Source organism: Corella eumyota, chromosome 1 (genome assembly GCF_963082875.1).
Source record: "Corella eumyota chromosome 1, kaCorEumy4.1, whole genome shotgun sequence".
Classification (NCBI taxonomy): Eukaryota; Metazoa; Chordata; class Ascidiacea; order Phlebobranchia; family Corellidae; genus Corella; species Corella eumyota.
In genome coordinates this window covers 6,215,644-6,234,560 of record NC_137490.1, presented here as the reverse complement: position 1 = coordinate 6,234,560, position 18,917 = coordinate 6,215,644, and the positions used below count along the sequence as shown (strand labels likewise).

Sequence of the window (18,917 nt, the reverse complement as noted above, 5' to 3'; positions counted from 1 at the left end):
TAAACCGCGTGAAGTCAAAATGACGTCATAATTTTTATATTTTTTACTACAAACCTTAATTTAACTTGATTACAAAATGTACAATAGAGGAAAACGCCACTAAGCACTTCAATTAGGTATTTTTTAACAAATTTCTAACTAAAAAGTTATTAAAAATATTAACTTTAGGTGTAAACAGCCTTTGATCACATAATTTATCCTCTATTTTAACAACAATTGTGCGTTTTTACTAAATTTAAATCACTGTCAAAATTCTTTATTGTTTTACAGATAGGAATATTTACAATGTTTATAAATATTTAAAGTTAAATATCCAAAGTTATTGCACGATATTATTATGATTGCAAAGGAATAGTAATGCAGGTGAATTGCTATTTTTTTTGCTTTGATCGAACGTGAAGTTTTACGTAATATCCAGCCTTGTAAAGAAATATGAAATACGCTAGGCTGTTTACGCGCTAAGTAGCTTCGTTGTGTGAAAAAATACGACACATTATCAGCATTTGCAGGGTTAATCATTAATTGAACGTCTAAGATTTAGACAAACCATTGGGTCTTACTACGCGAAAAATATAAAAGGTCACTTAATTTTAAAATTACAATCTCTTGTGAAAAACCTACTAACTTTATTATATATATGGTATTTTAACTCCTAGTAACTTGGTCAAAAAACATACCCCTGTGTGGTGTAATTATTGTATGTACATTCATATTTACAGTTTTTTTTTTAATTAAATGGTAATCTATAATTACCAGCTTATTAAAACAAGCAAATCCAACCACACCATAAAAGGTCTTCTTTGATCTCGATAACATTTTAAAATTTCAGTCATAAAAGGGAGTTTAAGGCCAGAGTTTTCTGCCCACAACAAGGTTAAAGTAAATGTAGTTCCATGTGTGCCTATACCGAACTCCAGAGGTTCTTTAAGCATAACAACTCTCACATATTTACAATCATTTTTTCCAGTTATGATAATCTAGATTACAATTAACTATTTACAGGATAAATTTTAAGGCATGCAACAAATTGTTGCCAGTCGCTTTGACTGGACTTAAGTCTTGTTCCAAATTTTATGTTGTCGAGCTTTCACCAGATATTTTCTGGCCTTTTCACCCACAATTTGCAGGCAGTCTTCACTCTTGCCATTTGCAGAGCACATAAATCATCTTCCTTATTCAATCATGCAAAAAGTTATAATTAAAAATACACCTGTAGAATATTTACATCTTCTATCTTCTTGCTTGAAAGGATTAGTACTGCCACATTTTAGTGTTAAATATCTAACATTAGCCAAAATGCCACAAATTGAGCTTAACTTAAATAAATTTATTTTGATTGGTGATGTTAATCAATAACACCAGACATTTGCTTAAAAACTAAAAAAAATATGTTGGCAGTGACAAAAACTTCTCACAAGCTATTCAGTTTGTGCATCCAAAAGATTTTCATTATTTTCAGATACAAGACTGTCAATATTTTCGGGTGATTTAGAAACATCATTTACTTCAGACACACTCAAAAATTTCTGATTCTCTTCAAGATCTGGGGATTTAGGTTCGTTTTTAAAATCTTCATCATAAGTAGGTGTCCCAGGACTGTATGTAGAGTATTGCATAGGTTGGTTGGTCTCAGTTTCACAAGGTGCTTTTAAATTATCATCATTATTATCTTCCACTTTTTCTATTGTGCAAGTGGGATCTGGCTCAGTTTCTGATTGTTCAGATTTAGGAGAAAAACTCGTTGGTGACGATTTTGTTGGTGACAGTTCTGCTGGTGGAGCTTCTATGTTAACATCAGATGTTAGAGGTTCCAAAGATTGTTCTGACTTGGGAGAAAAATCTTCTGGAATCATTTCTGTTACTTTGTTTTCATTTTCACTTTGGTTATCATTTTTATCAGATTTTTCATCCATTTCATAGGTGTTTGAAGATTTACCATTGTCAGGTTTTTCAACTACATTATCGATATTCGGAGATTGACTTTCATTAGACTTTTCTTCATTTGTTTCCTCATTGTGTGGAGATTTATTTTCAGTGCCAGCCACTAAGATTAAGAGAATGAGTTGATTAATTTTTAAAAGAAATAAAAAAGTAACGGTAAAGTTATCACTAAAAAGCATTACCTTCAACAGACTCATCTTTAATTTCATTGTCCTTGTTTTTATCTAAATAAAATAATTGAATTAAAATAATTAAACTAAAATCCTTAGTATAAAAAAAAAGCAAAAAATTGTATATATAACATTAAAGCAATAAAGTTTTAAAACTAATGTCCAGCATTTGGGCAACTTCATATTCCAACAAGATAAGAATATAAGAACAGAAACGCTCGGTTTTAATGTTGCATCACATCATCCCCCACAATACAACACTGTGTAGTTGCATCATGGTCTACATGTATGCCATTTAAAAAAATTAGATTTCTAACCTTCTGTTTTAACCTCTTCATTTGGACTAGCACTAGATTTTGGACTACTTTCCTTTCTATCCTTATCACGACTCCTATCCCGGTCTCTGTTCCTATCTCGGTCCCTGTCTTTTCGGGGACTTCTATCTCTTGATCTACGTGATCTGTAAATACCAAAAACATTGTTAAATTTTAATGATAAAAATATAAGGTATTCAGATATAAATAAAAATAAATATCAACCTTTTTTGTTCATCCAACCACTTTCTTCGTTTATTGCTTTCTTCATCTTCCTAAAAATGAAATTTTAAATTTTGAATCAAAATAATAAAAAAAAATTGTTAATACAAAGTTTTTAAACTTTAAATATAATTTAAAAACAGTGTTTCTATTGCATACCTTTTTTTCTTTGGCCTCATTTGCAGCACTCTCTAAAAGTCAATTTTGAAATTGTTATTTTTTAACGTTTAAAAATTTACATAACAATTAAGTCAAAATATATTTGAATAACATTACTCAGTGACAGATGTGAATAATCATGTTGATCAGTGTCCCTATCTGACATCATCATTGTATTAAATATTAACATCAAAAGAAAAATATAAAACCAAGTTTGTTTTTACCTTCACTATTAAATACCATGGGGCCACCAAACCCAGCAGGAAGACCAAACTGTGTAAAATCAATTTCCTCCGTAACATATTGATCTTCCTCCTCATGCCTTTTTCTTAAGGTCTCTTTTCTTTTTCGGATGTACTCTTCCTCTTCTGGATCAACCTCGGGTGACCGATCGCGATTAAATCCTCTGCCTGGGCCTCCTCCACCCCGACCTAGATTAACTTTTTTGATTAATTTTTGTACATAAAAACAAAAACTTAAAGTATATATCACATATATTTCTGTAACATACAAGCATACCTCTGCCTCTAAAACCACCTCCACCAAATCCCCCTCTTCGGTCTCGACCTCCAAATCTTCCAGGAGGACCACGATCTCGTCTGTCATCTCGTCCAGATCTATCATCCCTATTGAGTGAGGTTAAAGTTAAAATTTCGAACATTTTGTTACGAATACAATTTTTATAAAAAGTTACTTAAAACCATCAAAGAATTAAAAATAGTATTTTGTTACCTTCGATCTCTGTCCCTGTCTCTATCACGTCCCCTGTCCCGATCTCTGCTTCTACTGCGGTCCCTCTTACGGTCGGTATCTCTTCTATCATCACCTTTTCTATCTCCATCTCGATCTCTTTCTCGTTTACGCTCTGAATCCCGATCACGGTCAAAATTTCTTGGTGGCCGATCAAAATCTCTTCCCCCACGAGGACGGTCCAAATCTGAAGGACGCCTGTCAAAGTCTCTTGGAGGTCGATCAAAGTCTCTTGGTGGTCTATCCCGATTAAAACCTCTCCCTCCATCAAAATCCCGTCCTGGACGATTTTCTCTGGAGGGTGGGCCTTCATTGTTTCTTGGCGGGCCTCTGTCTTGTCCCATTTGGGGTGGAGAATTCCCGTTTCTGTCACCTTGTGCTGGCGGTCTATCACCAAACTCCCTTGGGGGCCTGTTTCCGAATCCACGCATCGGAGGTCGATCATTAAACCCTCTTGGAGGAGGTCTATCACCCCTCATCTCGTGGGGTGGTCTCATTTTATTAAAATCCATATGGCTCTTTTCCCCATCAGCTGACATAGGAGGTTTGTCTAATGAATTTCGCCGTTCATTACTCATTTGTCGATTAATAGAAACCGGGGGTGGACCATTTTGCCTACCAGGACTATGTGATAAAGTCCTTTCTATTCCTCTCACCGAAGCTTCTATATCCCTTTAATTTAACAATAACATATCAGTCTATTTACCAACATATTAGAAACCCATAAGTATAACTTCAAACATAGTTCAGTCCTATCGATCAAACACTCATTGAAATATAATTTCTAGTGCTAAAAAATTCATCATTGCTATGTATACAAAATACCCTAAAAAAAATTTAAAAGATTATATTTGTGCGTACCTTTCATTTGCAATATCAGATGGAATTGCTTCAGAAATTGCTGGTTGTGCAAATCTTTGCATTTGAATAGGAAAACCTCCTAATTGGGGTGGCGGCCTTAAAGGCTGTTGCTGTAACTAATAAAACAATTTTTGTCATACAACATTTGCGTACATATATTAAAAAAATTACATAAATATTTGTTTATATATCATGTAAACTGTGTTTAAATTTGTAAATAGCTACAAATAGTTCAGTGACTTGGTTGTTAAACCGCTAACATACCTGGTGCATTGGAATTGTTGATGGCATGGCTCCTGACACCATGTGTGCTTGACCTTGCATTGGCATTCTACAAAATAACAAAATAAACTTCAACTACATTATACAAAAAAACACAACTTTAACATATTTAAAAAAAAAAAAACAATAGAAAATGTTAATATAGTATTAACTTTAAAATTATTATTATCTGATATTAAGTGGGTCTAGATAGCTTTAATTTTACCTTGCTTGTAATTGTGGATGAAACCCAGGTCTTAGCTGCATGGGAATTCCCATTCTTAAGGGCATTACCCCCATTCTCTGAGGTGGGGCCATCATTTGTTGGGGCATCATTCTTATCTAAAAAAAAATACAATCTTGTTGAAATAAAAATGGTTAAAATCATTTATACAACATCCTGTTTTATAACTGAATGTCTAGCGTTTGGGCAACTTCATATTCCAACAAGATAAGAATATAAGAACAGAAACCCTAGATTTTAATGTTGCATCACATCATCCCCCACAATACAACACTGTGTAGTTGCACCGTGGTCTACATGTATGCCAATTAAAAAAAAAACATTTGTGCACTTTAAAATTATTTATCTACCTACCTGCATTGGCATTGGTCCTGGAAACCTTTGAGCCATTGATACAGCACCAAATTGGGGTTGTGCTTGAAATGGGGACTGGGGAATTCCTACAGGAGGTCTAGCATCATCTGATTGCTCATCATTAGTAGGGGTTGAGTTACCCTCTTTTGGTTTAGGATCAGGGGTTATGCCTTGGGGAATTTGTTGGGGTCTAAAGCCCATCGCTAGAATGATACCAAAGACAATTTTTGATAAAATTTAGATAAAGTTTGTTTTTATTTTAATATGATAAATAAACAAATTAAAGGTTTATAAAACAAATAAATCTCATAATTTTACAAAAACACAATAAAAATTAAATAATCTGCATACCACCAAAGGGGCTTATTCCCTGAACTTGAAAACCGGGTCGTATCATCATTTGTGGCCGTGACACCATTGCAACATTTTGTGGCATCATATGTGGCATGGCGGGATTAAATGGCATACCACCACTAATCATGGGAGCACCACCCATAGGAACTGGTTGATCAAGCATAACATTGTCTTCAGGTTTCTTGCCTTCTTTTTCACCCATGATAGCTTGCAATTCACCTAATAAAAACAAATTTAAATTTTAAAATTATACTAGACAAAAAATGAAAATTTTTATAAAATTATACTTCTTAACACAAAAATACTTTTTGCTATAACTTTAAACGTCAAATACTTTTTAAAATGTAAGAGCTTGGCTTAGTTTTAAAAATGTAATCACTCAGTGAAAGATGTGAATAATCATGTTGATCATTTGTCCCTATCTGACATCATCATTGTGATAGCTAATAAAGTCATCAAAAAAACAGCTTAAAAAAATTTAAATTAAAACAAATTAAAGACATATGTTTATTCAGACCTTTTTTATCAAGGGGTAGCGATTCTTCGTCGATATAGCCCCACATTGTAAGTTGCCTGATCTGCATGGGTTGATCTTCAAGGGGTACATAGTTAACCCCATGTTCCTTGACCCATGTTGCCTTTTCTTTCTCAGGCATACCCTTACTGGGGGCCCAGTCACATTTTAACGACTGTGGAAAAAAACAAAATATTGAAAATTGAAAATTTGTAGGGCTAATTTTTAAAAGAACATAACATATATTTTTTTGACATGAAAGTTTAAAAAGGAAATATTTAAAATGTTTTTTTAGTGTAATTCAGTCCTATCGATCAAACACTCAGTGTTACATCATGATTAGAATTGTCATCATTATTACACCAATAAACTAACAGTTAACATAAATTACCTTTCCACCAAGTCTGTAGTGACGGATTTTATGAAGGGCTTTGGCTGCTTCAAGTCTGTTCTTCATGCAAACGTAAGCACAACCTCGTGGGGGAATCATCTATTTTTGTAGATTAAGTTTAAAAAAAAAAACTAATAGTCAATAATCTTTAAAAACAATTTTTAAGAAACTCTTATTTAAATTAGAGCAAATCAAAACATAGCAAATCAAAACACTTTTACACAATGCTTAATGAAATAAAAATTTACCACAAATGGAAAAAAAACTTGATTAAAAACTTACATTAAGAGTTTCCACTGCTCCAAATTCCTCCACCAAGTTTTGCAATTCGTGTTGCATGACTTTTGCGGAGATGTTGCCAATCCATAAAGTTGTAGTACAAACTATTTAAAAAAATGAAAAAAAATAAAGAAATGTTTAGTATAACTAAAGGCCAAAGTGCATGCTCCCAACATTAAAATGATAATAAACACTTAAAAAAATATTCTTCCTACTTTAAAATATGTTTTCGAAAAACTCTTACCACTTATGCACCCTTCCTTTAATGGAGGAAGACCATTCTTCTCTTTTCTTCTTTCATGTGATCGTGACCTTCGCGACCTCCTACTCCGATCACGTGACCTTGATCTTCGTGAGCGATGATGACCTTTTTCCCTGGAGTGACTTCTGTGGCTGCTACGGTGGTGGCGATGTCGATCATGTGATCTAAAGCAAAGAAATTCATTTTGTAATTTAAAACAAAGTGATCTAAAACAAAGAAATTTGAGCATAACAAAACATTCTTCTTACAAAATATAAGAAAATAAAAAACTTTATAGGAATTATTTATAAATTTGTTATATAAATACCTGGAGCGGGATCGACTTCTTTTCTTGCGACCTGATTCACCTTTTTTTTGATCAAGCGAATTCGAAGATAACCTGATAATTATTTAATAAAATGAAATTACTGGCTAGTTTGTTAAAAACAAGCTATCAATAATTTTTTTTTTTTTTTTTGTCATTAAAACTACATTATTGCAGATTTCATTGACCATGGGTGAGGTATTTTGTCACTATTTATCTAAAACTCACTGTTGAATTTGCTTGTTAAAAATCTCCTGTTCCTCCTCCAACATTTTCATTCGATCGAAACCTTCAGGAGCCATTCCTGTCAACTTTTGAATTTGATCAGGGGTGGGAAGTTTGGACAACAAAGAGGGTTTTCTGGAAAGCATAAAAGTAAATTAATAACAAACATATTTTTTGGGCATTTTTAAACAATAAATTTATTCCTGATTTATTAAATAAACCTTACTTTTTTAAAAACAAAAATAATTTTTTTTATGAAACAACCTAAAATTTTTCGATTTACTTACATGTCAGATTTGGGTAATTGACCAAAACCAGGTATGTGTGGGTGGGGTTGATGATTATTGGAGTTGGGAGGAGTTTGTTCATCATCACTGTAATCAAAATCTAACACTGCTCTATTAAAAGAAGGTTGATGGTTTCTTTCTGGCACCTGTTAAACAAAAACAAACTTAATGGCAGGTATAGTTTGTTAATTTTTTACCAGAGATAAAATACTAAAACTCAGTGACAGATGTGAAAAATCATGTTGATCATTTGTCCCTATCTGACATCATCATTGTAAATTTACATAAAGCTGTTTAACACGTTTTATTATGCTATGAAAACGTTTAGATCTTGTTAATTTTTATTGACCTGGTTAGAATGTAAAAAAGGAAGTTGACGAGATGAATCGGATGGTTGAAAAATATTTGAAGATTCTTCTCTTTTTATTCCGCTGCCAACATTGTTGTTGTTAGATTGGGGTACCTTAACACAATTTAAAAAAATCAATATAAAATCCGTCCTGTTTATTAAATAATTAACATTTTAATAGAACAAAACAACAAGGTTTGCAAGAAAATGACTTTATACATTGCCTTTGCCAAAACTAAATTTATATATATACATAAACTTTGGTATATATTTCTAAGTTTGTAAAAAAATCTTATTATTCTAAAGCTGATTTTTAAAAAGGTAGAAACTTTGTGGTTCAGAAAAACAAAAAAAAATCAACTTTAATCGAACCTACCTTTTTATAACTGTCTGATCTCTCATAAACTTCACCATCTTCTAACTCTAATAAATTCCACTTTATACAAACAAAAATAACCTTGCTAAATTTATTACAGGTAAATTGTGTTGTAAAAGCTTAACCACTGTACACTACTAAAGCATTTAACTTTCCAATTCTTTTTTTAACGTCTGTTAGTATTACAACTTTTATATATATTTATTTTTATCTAATTTTTAAATTTCTGAAAAAGCTTGCTTAACTGAAATTTAACATTTTTAATGATTATATCAATATTAAAACAACTTAAATACAAATTATAAAAAAATATTATTAAATTAATTATTTTAAACATTGGTCAAATTTTAATTAAATTATATCTTACTTCTTCAGAGCCTTTAACTTGTTTGAGTAAACCCTGTAATTGGTTATGTTGTGAGCTAGATAAAAGTCCTGCCAAGTTATTAATCTGACCAGCATCAGGATTGGCCAACAAATTAGCAAGCAAGTTTGTTAAATTCGGTCCATCTGCTCCCTCAGATTTCTGTGAACACAAAAAAATGGATTTTAATTTATAAACATGACCATTTAATTAACTAAACTACTATATATTTAAACAAAACTAAAAAAACGCAATAAAAGAGGTTTTTTTATTCAAAATGAATATTTCTGCAGATATTAAAATTGCTGTTTACCATATCTAAGGAAGAGGATGGTCCTTCGTTATCTTCCATGTTTGATCCCTCAGGTGTTGGAGCTCCTCCCATTACCATCAGTTGTTGAACAACCTCAGGTGGAAAAACATTGTTCTTCTGCCACAAGTTTAAAACTCTCAGAATTCGAGGCTAAAACAATAAAAATTAAAATTATTCTTCTTTTACTTGTCGAGTGTCGCCAAATGGGCTGCATTTTTTTACTTGGTCAGTAAGTGCAGTTACCATTTAAAATTGCCAGCTATTAAATGATCAAAACAAATATTAAAGTAGAAAATTAAGAACAACACCAATGGCAGTTAGTTTTAACGTAACAACTATTGTCCATCAATCTTCATAACATATATAGTTTAAACCTTTTTTATCACAGAAATAGCAAGATTGTAAAAAATTTACAATAAGTAAAACCTAGATTTTTAATATAAATATATATGTACAAAAATTCAGTAGTTTTTGTTAATATTGAGGTTTTAAAAAAATAATGCCCAAAATTACCTTGTCTTCATTTGGACATTTATAAATATGTTGAAAAGTGTTGATAATGTTTTTACATAAACGGGGCATAAAAACATCTTTTTCGGGTCCGAATTGGTGACGTGATTGTCTTACAACTGAGTCAACAACATAAAGCCCAGGAACTTTGTATTCAGGTCGACACTAAAAACGCAATTTATTTTAAATCATGACCTTGTAATGATATTTTGAAATTAAATATATATTGGTATAACTTGAACTACTTATTAAAGTAATTTACTAAGCAAAAAAATGAAACAATAATTTTGGCCCACATAAAAAGTATCTGACTGATAGTGGCTGTTGTATTGACATAACTGCGTAATTAATATTTAAAATAGTTATTGCAAAATCATTGCTCAGTGACAGATGTGAATAATCATGTTGATCATTTGTCCCTATCTGACATCATCATTGCAAATTAGAAAGCCGAAAAGTTTATGGACATTTAAAAAAATTATTTTTTACCTTTTGAACAAACTTTTCCATACTTTGTACTATGTGTTTGTAAAATTTGATTCCCTTAATTGCTTTTTTAGTTAGCAGGGTCATTTTTGCCCTCGATATTGGTGGCTTGGCTTCATAGATGCCGGACAACTAAACAAACATTAAAAAAGGTTTTTAAAAAAAAAACACCTAAATCAAAAAATCTTTTTAAATTTTACATTAGGCAGATAGGTTATTTCCTTAACGTAATTAATTAACAAAATACGCTAAAATATCAAAAAAATACACCACATTAAATACTTGTTTTATTCTTGTTTTAAAAATATTTTTGTCTTTTATAATCTAGTGTAAAAAGAATATTAAACATATTACACAGTTCTTTTACCTCTTCGTTAAATGATTTTACTGCATCCATTTTTTTCGGTTTTAATTTGGACTTTCAAATTAACCTGAACAATTTTAAATAATTATATTTTGATTAATATTAGTGTTATTTAAGCAACCACATCAAGTTGTTCATAAAACAAAATTAAAAAAAAAATTAATTTGATAACTAAAAACACAAACAGGAAACATTTTAGAGAATACACGTCCAGACGTCTGACACATGTTATTTCAGTATTTTAAAATGCCAAATTATGTTACACATTTAGTTAACTCTTTTTACACAAAAAGTTTAAAAATTGTAGCTGTACATCTGTACATAATATCTGACAAAAAAATAAAATGTCACAAACCTTTTTTGTGATCGACTTGAAGTTTTAAATAAAGACTAAAAATTAAACACGTACGTCTATCTTGCAGGTAATTTTAGTTTCATTATTACGCTTATATCAAATAAAAGTATTTCTAATAGTAATATTTAAGAAAAGTATTACTAAAACGCCGATGAAAATCGATTTAAAAAGCAATTCACACTTCGTGCTGTTGCACTTTTTCAAGGAAGCACTGTTTGTGACGTCACGCAAACCCCGACATTTTTACTAGAGTTGCCAATTTTTTTTAATTTTTAATACAAGTTTTGTAAGGTCAAAGTAGTGATGTGGCTATTTAAAATACTATAATATTTTACATTTATTAAAGTTTACGTAGTTACTTTTAAGAAAAACTTGTAAATAGCTTTATATTATTCACAGTTAACGTTTATTGAATACCAGTTTAAAACAAAAAAGGTGGCAAGTTCAATCCTACCTAACTCTATAAATTATTATATAGATATATTTTTAACTTTTCTTAATAACACCATTTTATACTTACCTATCCAGTTTGCTCTTACCAATAACGTAGCTATATATTATATAAATGAAAATTACTTAAAATGAAATAAATTTAAAATATTTCCCAAATCTTTTAAAATTTTAACTTAATTTTAAAACACACAATAAAAATAAAATTTACTTAATGTACGTACGACTTTAATGTTTGTTGAAAGTAAATAAAAAGACAGTTTTTTAAGAAAATCGTAAGAGCATAGAACAAACAAAATCTAATTAGAAATTAAAATCTCAAGGCATTTTTGTACTTTTTAAAATTTGAAAGAACCCTTAATGCATATGTTAAAAGAATTAGTACTTATTTCGAACACATGTTAGTTTTGTGTAAAATAGTCATGATAAAAACAGGTTAGTAATATTAGTACGGTTTAATAGCGCAATACACTTTTAAGAACATAACTTCAAAATAGTTTGAAAGGAACAATAAGTAACATAAATACACAAACAGGAAAAGAGTTAACTAAAAACAACCTAGAAAGTGAATTAAAATGTATTGGGTTAAATAAAATTGGGCCTATTATAATTTCATTCTAAAATTATTAACTAAAATTTTTAATTTCTTCAATATATAGTAAGCCAAACATAACACTGTAATAAAACTACTTTTTCGACAAAAGGCTTCTCATATCAGCCATTGATTGTTGTAAAACTTCTCCGAATTTTGTCGAGCTTGTGTCAGGACAGCTGTTGTAACTGCTAACGTGAACTGTCACTGTTAAAAAAAATTCCCATTTTAGCCATTACTGAATATTTTAAATGCAAATTGAATAAACCAATTAACCAAATTAACGTTAACCCCGTTTAAATATATGTTAGGGTAAGTGTTTATTTTGTAATCTAGTTACGTATGTAAAAGTTGAATAGTTTTGTAAACCACACTATTTGAGTTGTTTAAATAAACACATGTTTCAAGGTTACACAAATATAAACTTGAAATGAACCTTGGTTTAAAAATATCAAGTTCGTTAAATTAGTTTGTTAAAAAGAAAAGGCAGTTTATTACAAAAAATCCCAAAAATAAAAAAAAATCTACACAAGCTTTGTTTTAATTGCTAAATTTTTACTTTTTTATTCAAGTCTTTAAAAAACCTTAAAAACCAACTTTTTTCCCTTTTTTTTTAATTTAAATATGTCTTTTTGACTATACTTACTGTGATTTTCGCCAAGAAATAGATAATACACCCCGTAACCATCATTTGTTTGTGCTGCAAAGGCTCCACCTGATGGAAAAATATGAAAATCTTTCAAGAAACTAGGTTCAAAGCTGAATGGAGACTGGGAAGTGGAAAGTTGATCATATTGCATGAGAATCTATAAACAAAAATTTTTTTTAAAGAGGTTTGTACAAATATTTACCTGGAAAAATGTACATATATATATATATTAATATGTATGTGTATAGATGGTAGTGCATTGTTTAATGCTGGAGCTAAGGTGATAGCATCTAAAATGAATGTGCCATAGAAAGCTTACGAATATGTTGTAACATCTGTTCTTAGTAGCCCAACATTATCATTTCCTGATTGATTTTCAGAATTTTTAGGTAATATTACAACATCCTGTGTTTACGAGAATGTATACATTTTTAAAGACTCATATTAAATACTAAACAAAAATATTAGGGACATTAAAAAACATGACGAATTAAGTAAAAAATAATCAATGTTATCTTAGTATTATGTAAAGTAATTATATATATTTTATTTCTGAGAATCTAATTTACGAAAAAAAGTGGATAATTGTCTTAGAATAAATACTATACAAAATCAAATAAAAGAGAACTAACAAAACAAATATAAGCATAAAATTTTTAAATGCAATTTATAAAAAACATTTTTTAAAGAATTTTAAAGAGCAAATATTATATTTTCATTTTTATTATTTAAGTGTACTTAATTAAATAAGTAGTTGGCAGTAAACAAATTTAACAAATTTAAACAAAAATTATTATACCGGAGTGTTGAATATCTTTGGCTTGATCCCTGCAAATTTGGAAGCAATGTAGAGACCAAAGAAATGTCGGTCTGCCCCCTTGCCATTCATAGAATCAAGTTTATTGGCACTGTGGTGGGCAATTGCTTTCTTGAAATGAGCAATTCGCTCTTCCTGGGTTGATGTGTTGTCATCCATCGCCTGCAAGATAACCACAAAAAATAAACTTTTAAAATTTTCGTATGAAAAAAATTCATAAAATGTTGAAATAATTAGAATTTTTCAAGTTTTGGTGTTTAAATATTGTTGTTAAGGCATCAGTACCAAAACATGTTATTATTTTATTTTTGCGTATGTTGTCAATGGCTATTACATTGTCTTGTGCCCTTGTAGTATAATATAAGTTTTTATAAAATGTATTTAATATCAAATTTTGATAAACAGGGAGTAATTGGATCCCACAAAGTTATTTGACAGTTTGTGTATTGAACTGTGTACATAATCACACTATGACAAAGCAATTGTTGAAAACCATAGATTTCAAGGTTAAATAAATTACCTTGGTGAAGTTAACAGAGTGAGGGGAGACCGTTCGAATTGTTTCAGTTCGACCATATTTAAAAAACCTAAAAAATAAAACTTTTAATTAAAAAAAATAAGTCAAGTTTTAATTGCGAAAAATTTAACACATGAATGAATAGGTAATTTTTTTGAATAATTTCTGTATCATAACTACAAAAAAAACATTTTTTTTTAATACCTGGTCATTGCTGTTTCGTAAGTTTTTGGTACTTTTTTGTGCATTCTATAAAAGGTAAGTTGAAGGGCCATTTGCATAAAACTATCGGGGCTAACTCTTAATTTCTTGATAATACCTTTGCCATGTTGAAACTTTAACGCACAGATATCCATATTACCTTTCTAAAAAAAATTTAATAAAACAGGTTTGGATATGAATTAAATTTTGGGGCTAAAAATGCATAAAAAAACAACCAAAGCTTTGTTAATGATATATATTAATATATTAATGTGTTGCTACGCCAATTTTTAGAGGTACTAAAGGTCGATAACAAAAAGTGCGTCATTTAGTAATTAATTACATAGATAACTTAATTATATCTGACAACTGACAATATTAATTAATGATTTAATAAATAAACAACATTCCTGCAACTATGAACTATTTATATTAATATATTATTTGCATATATTAATATATCATTTTGCATACAATATAAATTAATTATTAGAGGTTGTTTATTGATATAAACATTTTTTTTTTTAATAATATTAAATAGAAACACAAAAGTTTAAAAAAAATTTAAAATATTTAAAAATTAAAAATAAATTGATAAAAAAAATGCTTACAAATTGCTCTAAAGATTCAATATATTTTGGAATATTGGAAGCAAAAGATTCCATCTCCCAATTGATCTTAGTTGGAGTCGGAAGATCTTTGTGAGTTGAGGATGAGGAGCACCAGGCATTTCCTTCCTCATCATACTCACTTTTCTTCCAAACGTATTCCAATACTCTTCCAGTTAGCTAAAAATAAAAAAAAATGAAATTTTTTTTTTGATTTTGGTACCACATAGTTTTTTATTAAGTTTTTATGCATAAGCTAGTTTAACATGCTTTTAAAAAACAAATAGTTTAAAATGTTATAAAAAAGCAATAAAAATAATTTATCATTGTCCCTACACATTGTCTAAATAAAGAATGCTTGTTTTATAGCCTATAAAAATAAATAATACCATAGTGTACCAGACCACAATAGTTATGTTAAAAAAAAATAAAAACCCACTGTAGCATCTGCTGTAGTGTGTTCAATATTTCCACCAACAATCCCATTAGAATGCACAGAACAGGTAACTGATTTGTCAAACCAACGATTAAAACCATTTCCACATAACGATGACTGGGCCAGCTCTGCCAAAGTCTATGAAAGAAAAAATCACATTATATTTATATATAATAAATTTTACTAATTATAAAATTAAATTGTACATAAAATAAACTTTGAAATTACCAGGAACATTTAATATTGTAAAAAATAATTACAAAAAATAATTTTTTTTACCTATTGTTTATGATTACCTGTGGTTTATTGTCTTCTAATGAAAGATGAAGTATCGCACTCTCCACTTCATGTAGTGAAACTTTGTTGGAAAAATGTGACATTAATTTTTCCCTTTCCTTAAAAAATAATAAAATTCAATATTAATTTAAAAGGTAAAAATATTGAATTTATTGAATAAAGTTAGGAACAAAATTTTAATAAAAACCCAAGGATGTGTGTGAGATAATATTTAATAAAAACACAAAACAAATTTAGCTAACCACATGAAATTACACAATGACAAATTTTAAAGGCAAAATTTTGTGTACTAGGAAATGATTAACCTATAAAAACAACGTGTCATAAGCAATTTTCTATATAATAAAGAAGTTTTTAGAGAGTATGCTAAAATTAGAAACTTTTTATAGAGAGTATGCTAAAATAAGAAACTTTTAATATTAACCTGAGCCCAGGTTGTTCGATCTTGTCCTGTAAATATTGCTGGATTCCATTGTGTCTCGGTCACATTATCTGTTTGTTCAACGATTGATTGAAACAGGTGTTGTAACTCCTCTGGTGCCAGAAGCGAAGAACTACCGGTGCTGTCTGTGGCATAAACTTCAACACGAAACATAACACCTCTTCTGCTCAATATTTAAATAACAATTTCAAAGTAAACTGTTTTTAAGTAATTTAATAAATAAAATTTTAAAAAATATTGTGCAAAATGGAATATTTTGCAAAAATAAATAATAAACCAACTACTCTATATAAAGCTAGTGCTACCAAACAATAATTATAACCAATTACCAACTAACACCAAACTAGTTTTTATACCATATTCAAGAGGCTAACAGACATCCAAATCCAAAATTACTTTTCTTAAAATTGTTTAACAAAATTAGATAAAAATTATGAATAAAAAATATTGTCATGACAATTTAGTTTAAGTATATCTTAAACAAGTAATTTACCTTATCACAATAATATGTTTAGAAGATTCGTAAGTTTTGAGCTCATCCATTTGTTGGCCTGGAACTCTGGTTGTCGAGAAAACATAACGATACCGATGACAACAAATAGGAACCAGGTTTTGTACTAACAAAGGTGAAAGCTATAATTTAAAAAAAAATAAATTATATATATATATACTTTTGGTTGTATTTTTTTAAACATTAGTCTATGTATTTTTTAAATTTTTTTATATTTTTACATTTTTAGCACATTTTTTAGTAATTGTTGTTCATACAAAATAATTACCGTTCTTGTTTCAATTAATTCAAAAAATTTAAGGTGATGAAACACAATGTTTGCTGCACGAGCACACTGAGATCTAGGAGCTAAATCGGACAAGTCTGACTTACTTAATCCACCACCAACACAAAAATTGGTGTACACTGTAAAAAGTATTACATATACAAATCAGTTATGTAGACAGTCTATGTATAATTTATTAGTGGGATATGCATTGAATACATAATTGTCTTTCTACATCAACAGGGCTCTTTTCAATAGCGCATCACATATTATCTTTTTATAGCCAGCCTATAGGTAGTTAACTGTTTATTAGAGGATGTAATACTAAACAAGAATTTCCAATTTTTTTAAAATTAACAAAAAAGTATTGTTTGTTTTAATTTTCAATGTCAACATAACTTCTTTGTTGAATTTGAAAACAAGCTTTTTATTTAATTGGACATGCCTTTGTATACACAAAGAATTTAAAAATATTTTCCAGCTTTTATTGAAGCGCTTGTTTGAAAGAACAAACAATGATACGCTGTCACATGATAGATTATACTATGCTAGGCTATTATTATGTCTAGCGACCTTTGAACAGTTAGTAAAATTCCCAGAAGATTAAAACTTTTCATTTTATGGTTTAAAATAAAATAAAAGTGTATATACTTATTGGTGTCCTTGAGACTAGATAAGCATATTTGTCCCATAAATCAGCTACCCAATTCTTTTCTGTTTCATATCTTTAAAATAAAATAAATAATTAATTAAAAATTTAGTTCTATCAAATTTATCTTGAAATTTTTTTTTAAATGTATATACATAAAATTATAAATTAACCTTTTTTCCAAAATTTTCTGGAGCATTGGACCATCTCCTGTTTCAAATTCAGTCATTTCTTTTTTTATTTCTTCGAATTCTTTCTCAGTGACTAGAGGTTCAATAGTTGCAAGAGTTCTTAAAACCAAGAACAAAATTAAAAAATACCATCCTCTTTAAATATTTTTGTTAGTGTAACAATGAAATTTAAAATATTTATATACAAAAATGTCAAAAATTTACTTTTTGCAGGATTCTGTAAGAGATGGGAGTGGATATTTAGGTAAAACATGTTGAAAAGTGTATAGGAAACGCTTTCTTGGTATAAGCATTGATAGTGTAAGAAACCAAACCTACATATCATAACAACACAAAAGTAAACAAACAATGACAAAAAAATGATTCGAGGAAACGACAGTTTGCCTGTCACACTTCAATTTGTTTAATAATGGCAAAAAGGTCGCTTTGGGTAAACACAACCTAAAGCCAACTTTACAGTATAAACTTTCAAGGACTGTTTGCTCCTTTCACCATTTGTTCCGGGTAATAGTCCTTGAACATTTATTTTATTAAACTAACGCCCATATTTTAGAATAAAAAAAATAAAACTATTTTCAAGGTTAAAAGTTTATATTTTCTGCAAGTAAATGCTACACCTTGCAATTCATCTTGTTATAAATCTATTGTTTGGCAAAAATTTTAACTAACTTTATTTTTAAATAAATGAGTAATACATACCCTTGAAACATAGCTTTTCGGATTGTAAATCCAGTCTCTAACAATATAAAAAGATAAATAATGCATAAATCTACCATATTTAAAAAAGGCTTTTTAAAAATATTATAAATTAACTACAAACTATTAAAATAAACAAGTTTTTTAACTAGGGTACTTTAATTCCAAATAACAAAAAGATTTATTTAAATTAAAATAACTACCATGTATGTGTTTTAGCTAATCAAAACTTCATAAAAAAACTTACCTATATTTTAGTAAGTGCCTAATAGCTTCCCATCTTAGTTTTCCAAAGACAGTCCAAAAAAAAACTCCAACCAAAAATCCCCCAATCGCAGCTGTAAACTTGGCAGCATGAACTCGGGTCTGGTCTGGAAAGGGGTAACTGGTTCCCTCAGGGGCAAAGCGGGTTATTGTTCGATCAACATCATGATGGAACCCAGTGGCAAAGATTGCTGCCATAACGAACCCAATCATAGTGACATACAGAAGCTCAGAATCATCCTGAGCTAGATTAGACTGCATCTTGATGATAATATTTTTAATGCCAATTTGCAATTTTTTTTATTAATCTGCTAAAAAAAATA

At 29.5% G+C, this 18,917-nt stretch overlaps 2 protein-coding genes across 2 annotated transcripts; both read right to left on the bottom strand.

Annotated features, from left to right (window-relative positions):
- Positions 1-1,312: 1,312 nt before the first annotated feature.
- LOC145763554 (uncharacterized) lies at positions 1,313-11,194 on the bottom strand. Its single transcript, XM_082575022.1, has 27 exons — positions 11,010-11,194; positions 10,658-10,721; positions 10,294-10,422; positions 9,808-9,969; positions 9,295-9,444; positions 8,985-9,143; positions 8,242-8,355; positions 7,893-8,038; positions 7,609-7,740; positions 7,384-7,455; positions 7,059-7,240; positions 6,818-6,918; positions 6,536-6,634; positions 6,148-6,319; positions 5,628-5,849; positions 5,277-5,479; positions 4,905-5,020; positions 4,682-4,748; positions 4,418-4,533; positions 3,539-4,228; positions 3,326-3,432; positions 3,031-3,237; positions 2,807-2,838; positions 2,651-2,700; positions 2,429-2,571; positions 2,124-2,165; positions 1,313-2,044 (listed from the first exon to the last, which is right to left on the bottom strand). The coding sequence occupies exons 2-27, from the start codon at positions 10,685-10,687 to the stop codon at positions 1,419-1,421; spliced, it is 4,269 nt and encodes a 1,422-aa protein (XP_082431148.1). The 5' UTR covers positions 10,688-10,721; positions 11,010-11,194; the 3' UTR covers positions 1,313-1,418.
- Positions 11,195-11,700: 506 nt separating this feature from the next.
- Positions 11,701-18,900, bottom strand: LOC145755420 (carnitine O-palmitoyltransferase 1, liver isoform-like). The gene is made up of 16 exons (XM_082571658.1): positions 18,578-18,900; positions 18,334-18,370; positions 17,839-17,948; positions 17,617-17,733; positions 17,446-17,519; positions 16,798-16,934; positions 16,512-16,651; positions 16,001-16,181; positions 15,576-15,674; positions 15,283-15,417; positions 14,847-15,023; positions 14,239-14,399; positions 14,038-14,104; positions 13,500-13,679; positions 12,698-12,857; positions 11,701-12,258 (listed from the first exon to the last, which is right to left on the bottom strand). Exons 1-16 carry the CDS (start codon positions 18,853-18,855, stop codon positions 12,146-12,148), a joined length of 2,166 nt encoding a protein of 721 aa, XP_082427784.1. The 5' UTR covers positions 18,856-18,900; the 3' UTR covers positions 11,701-12,145.
- Positions 18,901-18,917: the final 17 nt, after the last annotated feature.

What these genes read in the sequence shown, in the direction of transcription:
- LOC145763554 (XM_082575022.1), bottom strand. Translation starts at nt 10,687, where the DNA reads ATGGATGCAGTAAAATCATTTAACGAAGAG. An exon ending in CATCCTCTTCCTTAGATATG is followed by an intron (nt 9,144 to 9,294) that starts GTAAACAGCAAT and finishes TTGTGTTCACAG; the next exon opens with AAATCTGAGGGAGCAGATGG. An exon ending in AAGTTAAAGGCTCTGAAGAA is followed by an intron (nt 8,356 to 8,984) that starts GTAAGATATAAT and finishes AATTGTGTTAAG; the next exon opens with GTACCCCAATCTAACAACAA.
- LOC145755420 (XM_082571658.1), bottom strand. Translation starts at nt 18,855, where the DNA reads ATGCAGTCTAATCTAGCTCAGGATGATTCTGAGCTTCTGTATGTCACT. An exon ending in CGAAAAGCTATGTTTCAAGG is followed by an intron (nt 17,949 to 18,333) that starts GTATGTATTACT and finishes TATGATATGTAG; the next exon opens with GTTTGGTTTCTTACACTATC. An exon ending in AATTAATTGAAACAAGAACG is followed by an intron (nt 16,652 to 16,797) that starts GTAATTATTTTG and finishes TTTAAATTATAG; the next exon opens with CTTTCACCTTTGTTAGTACA.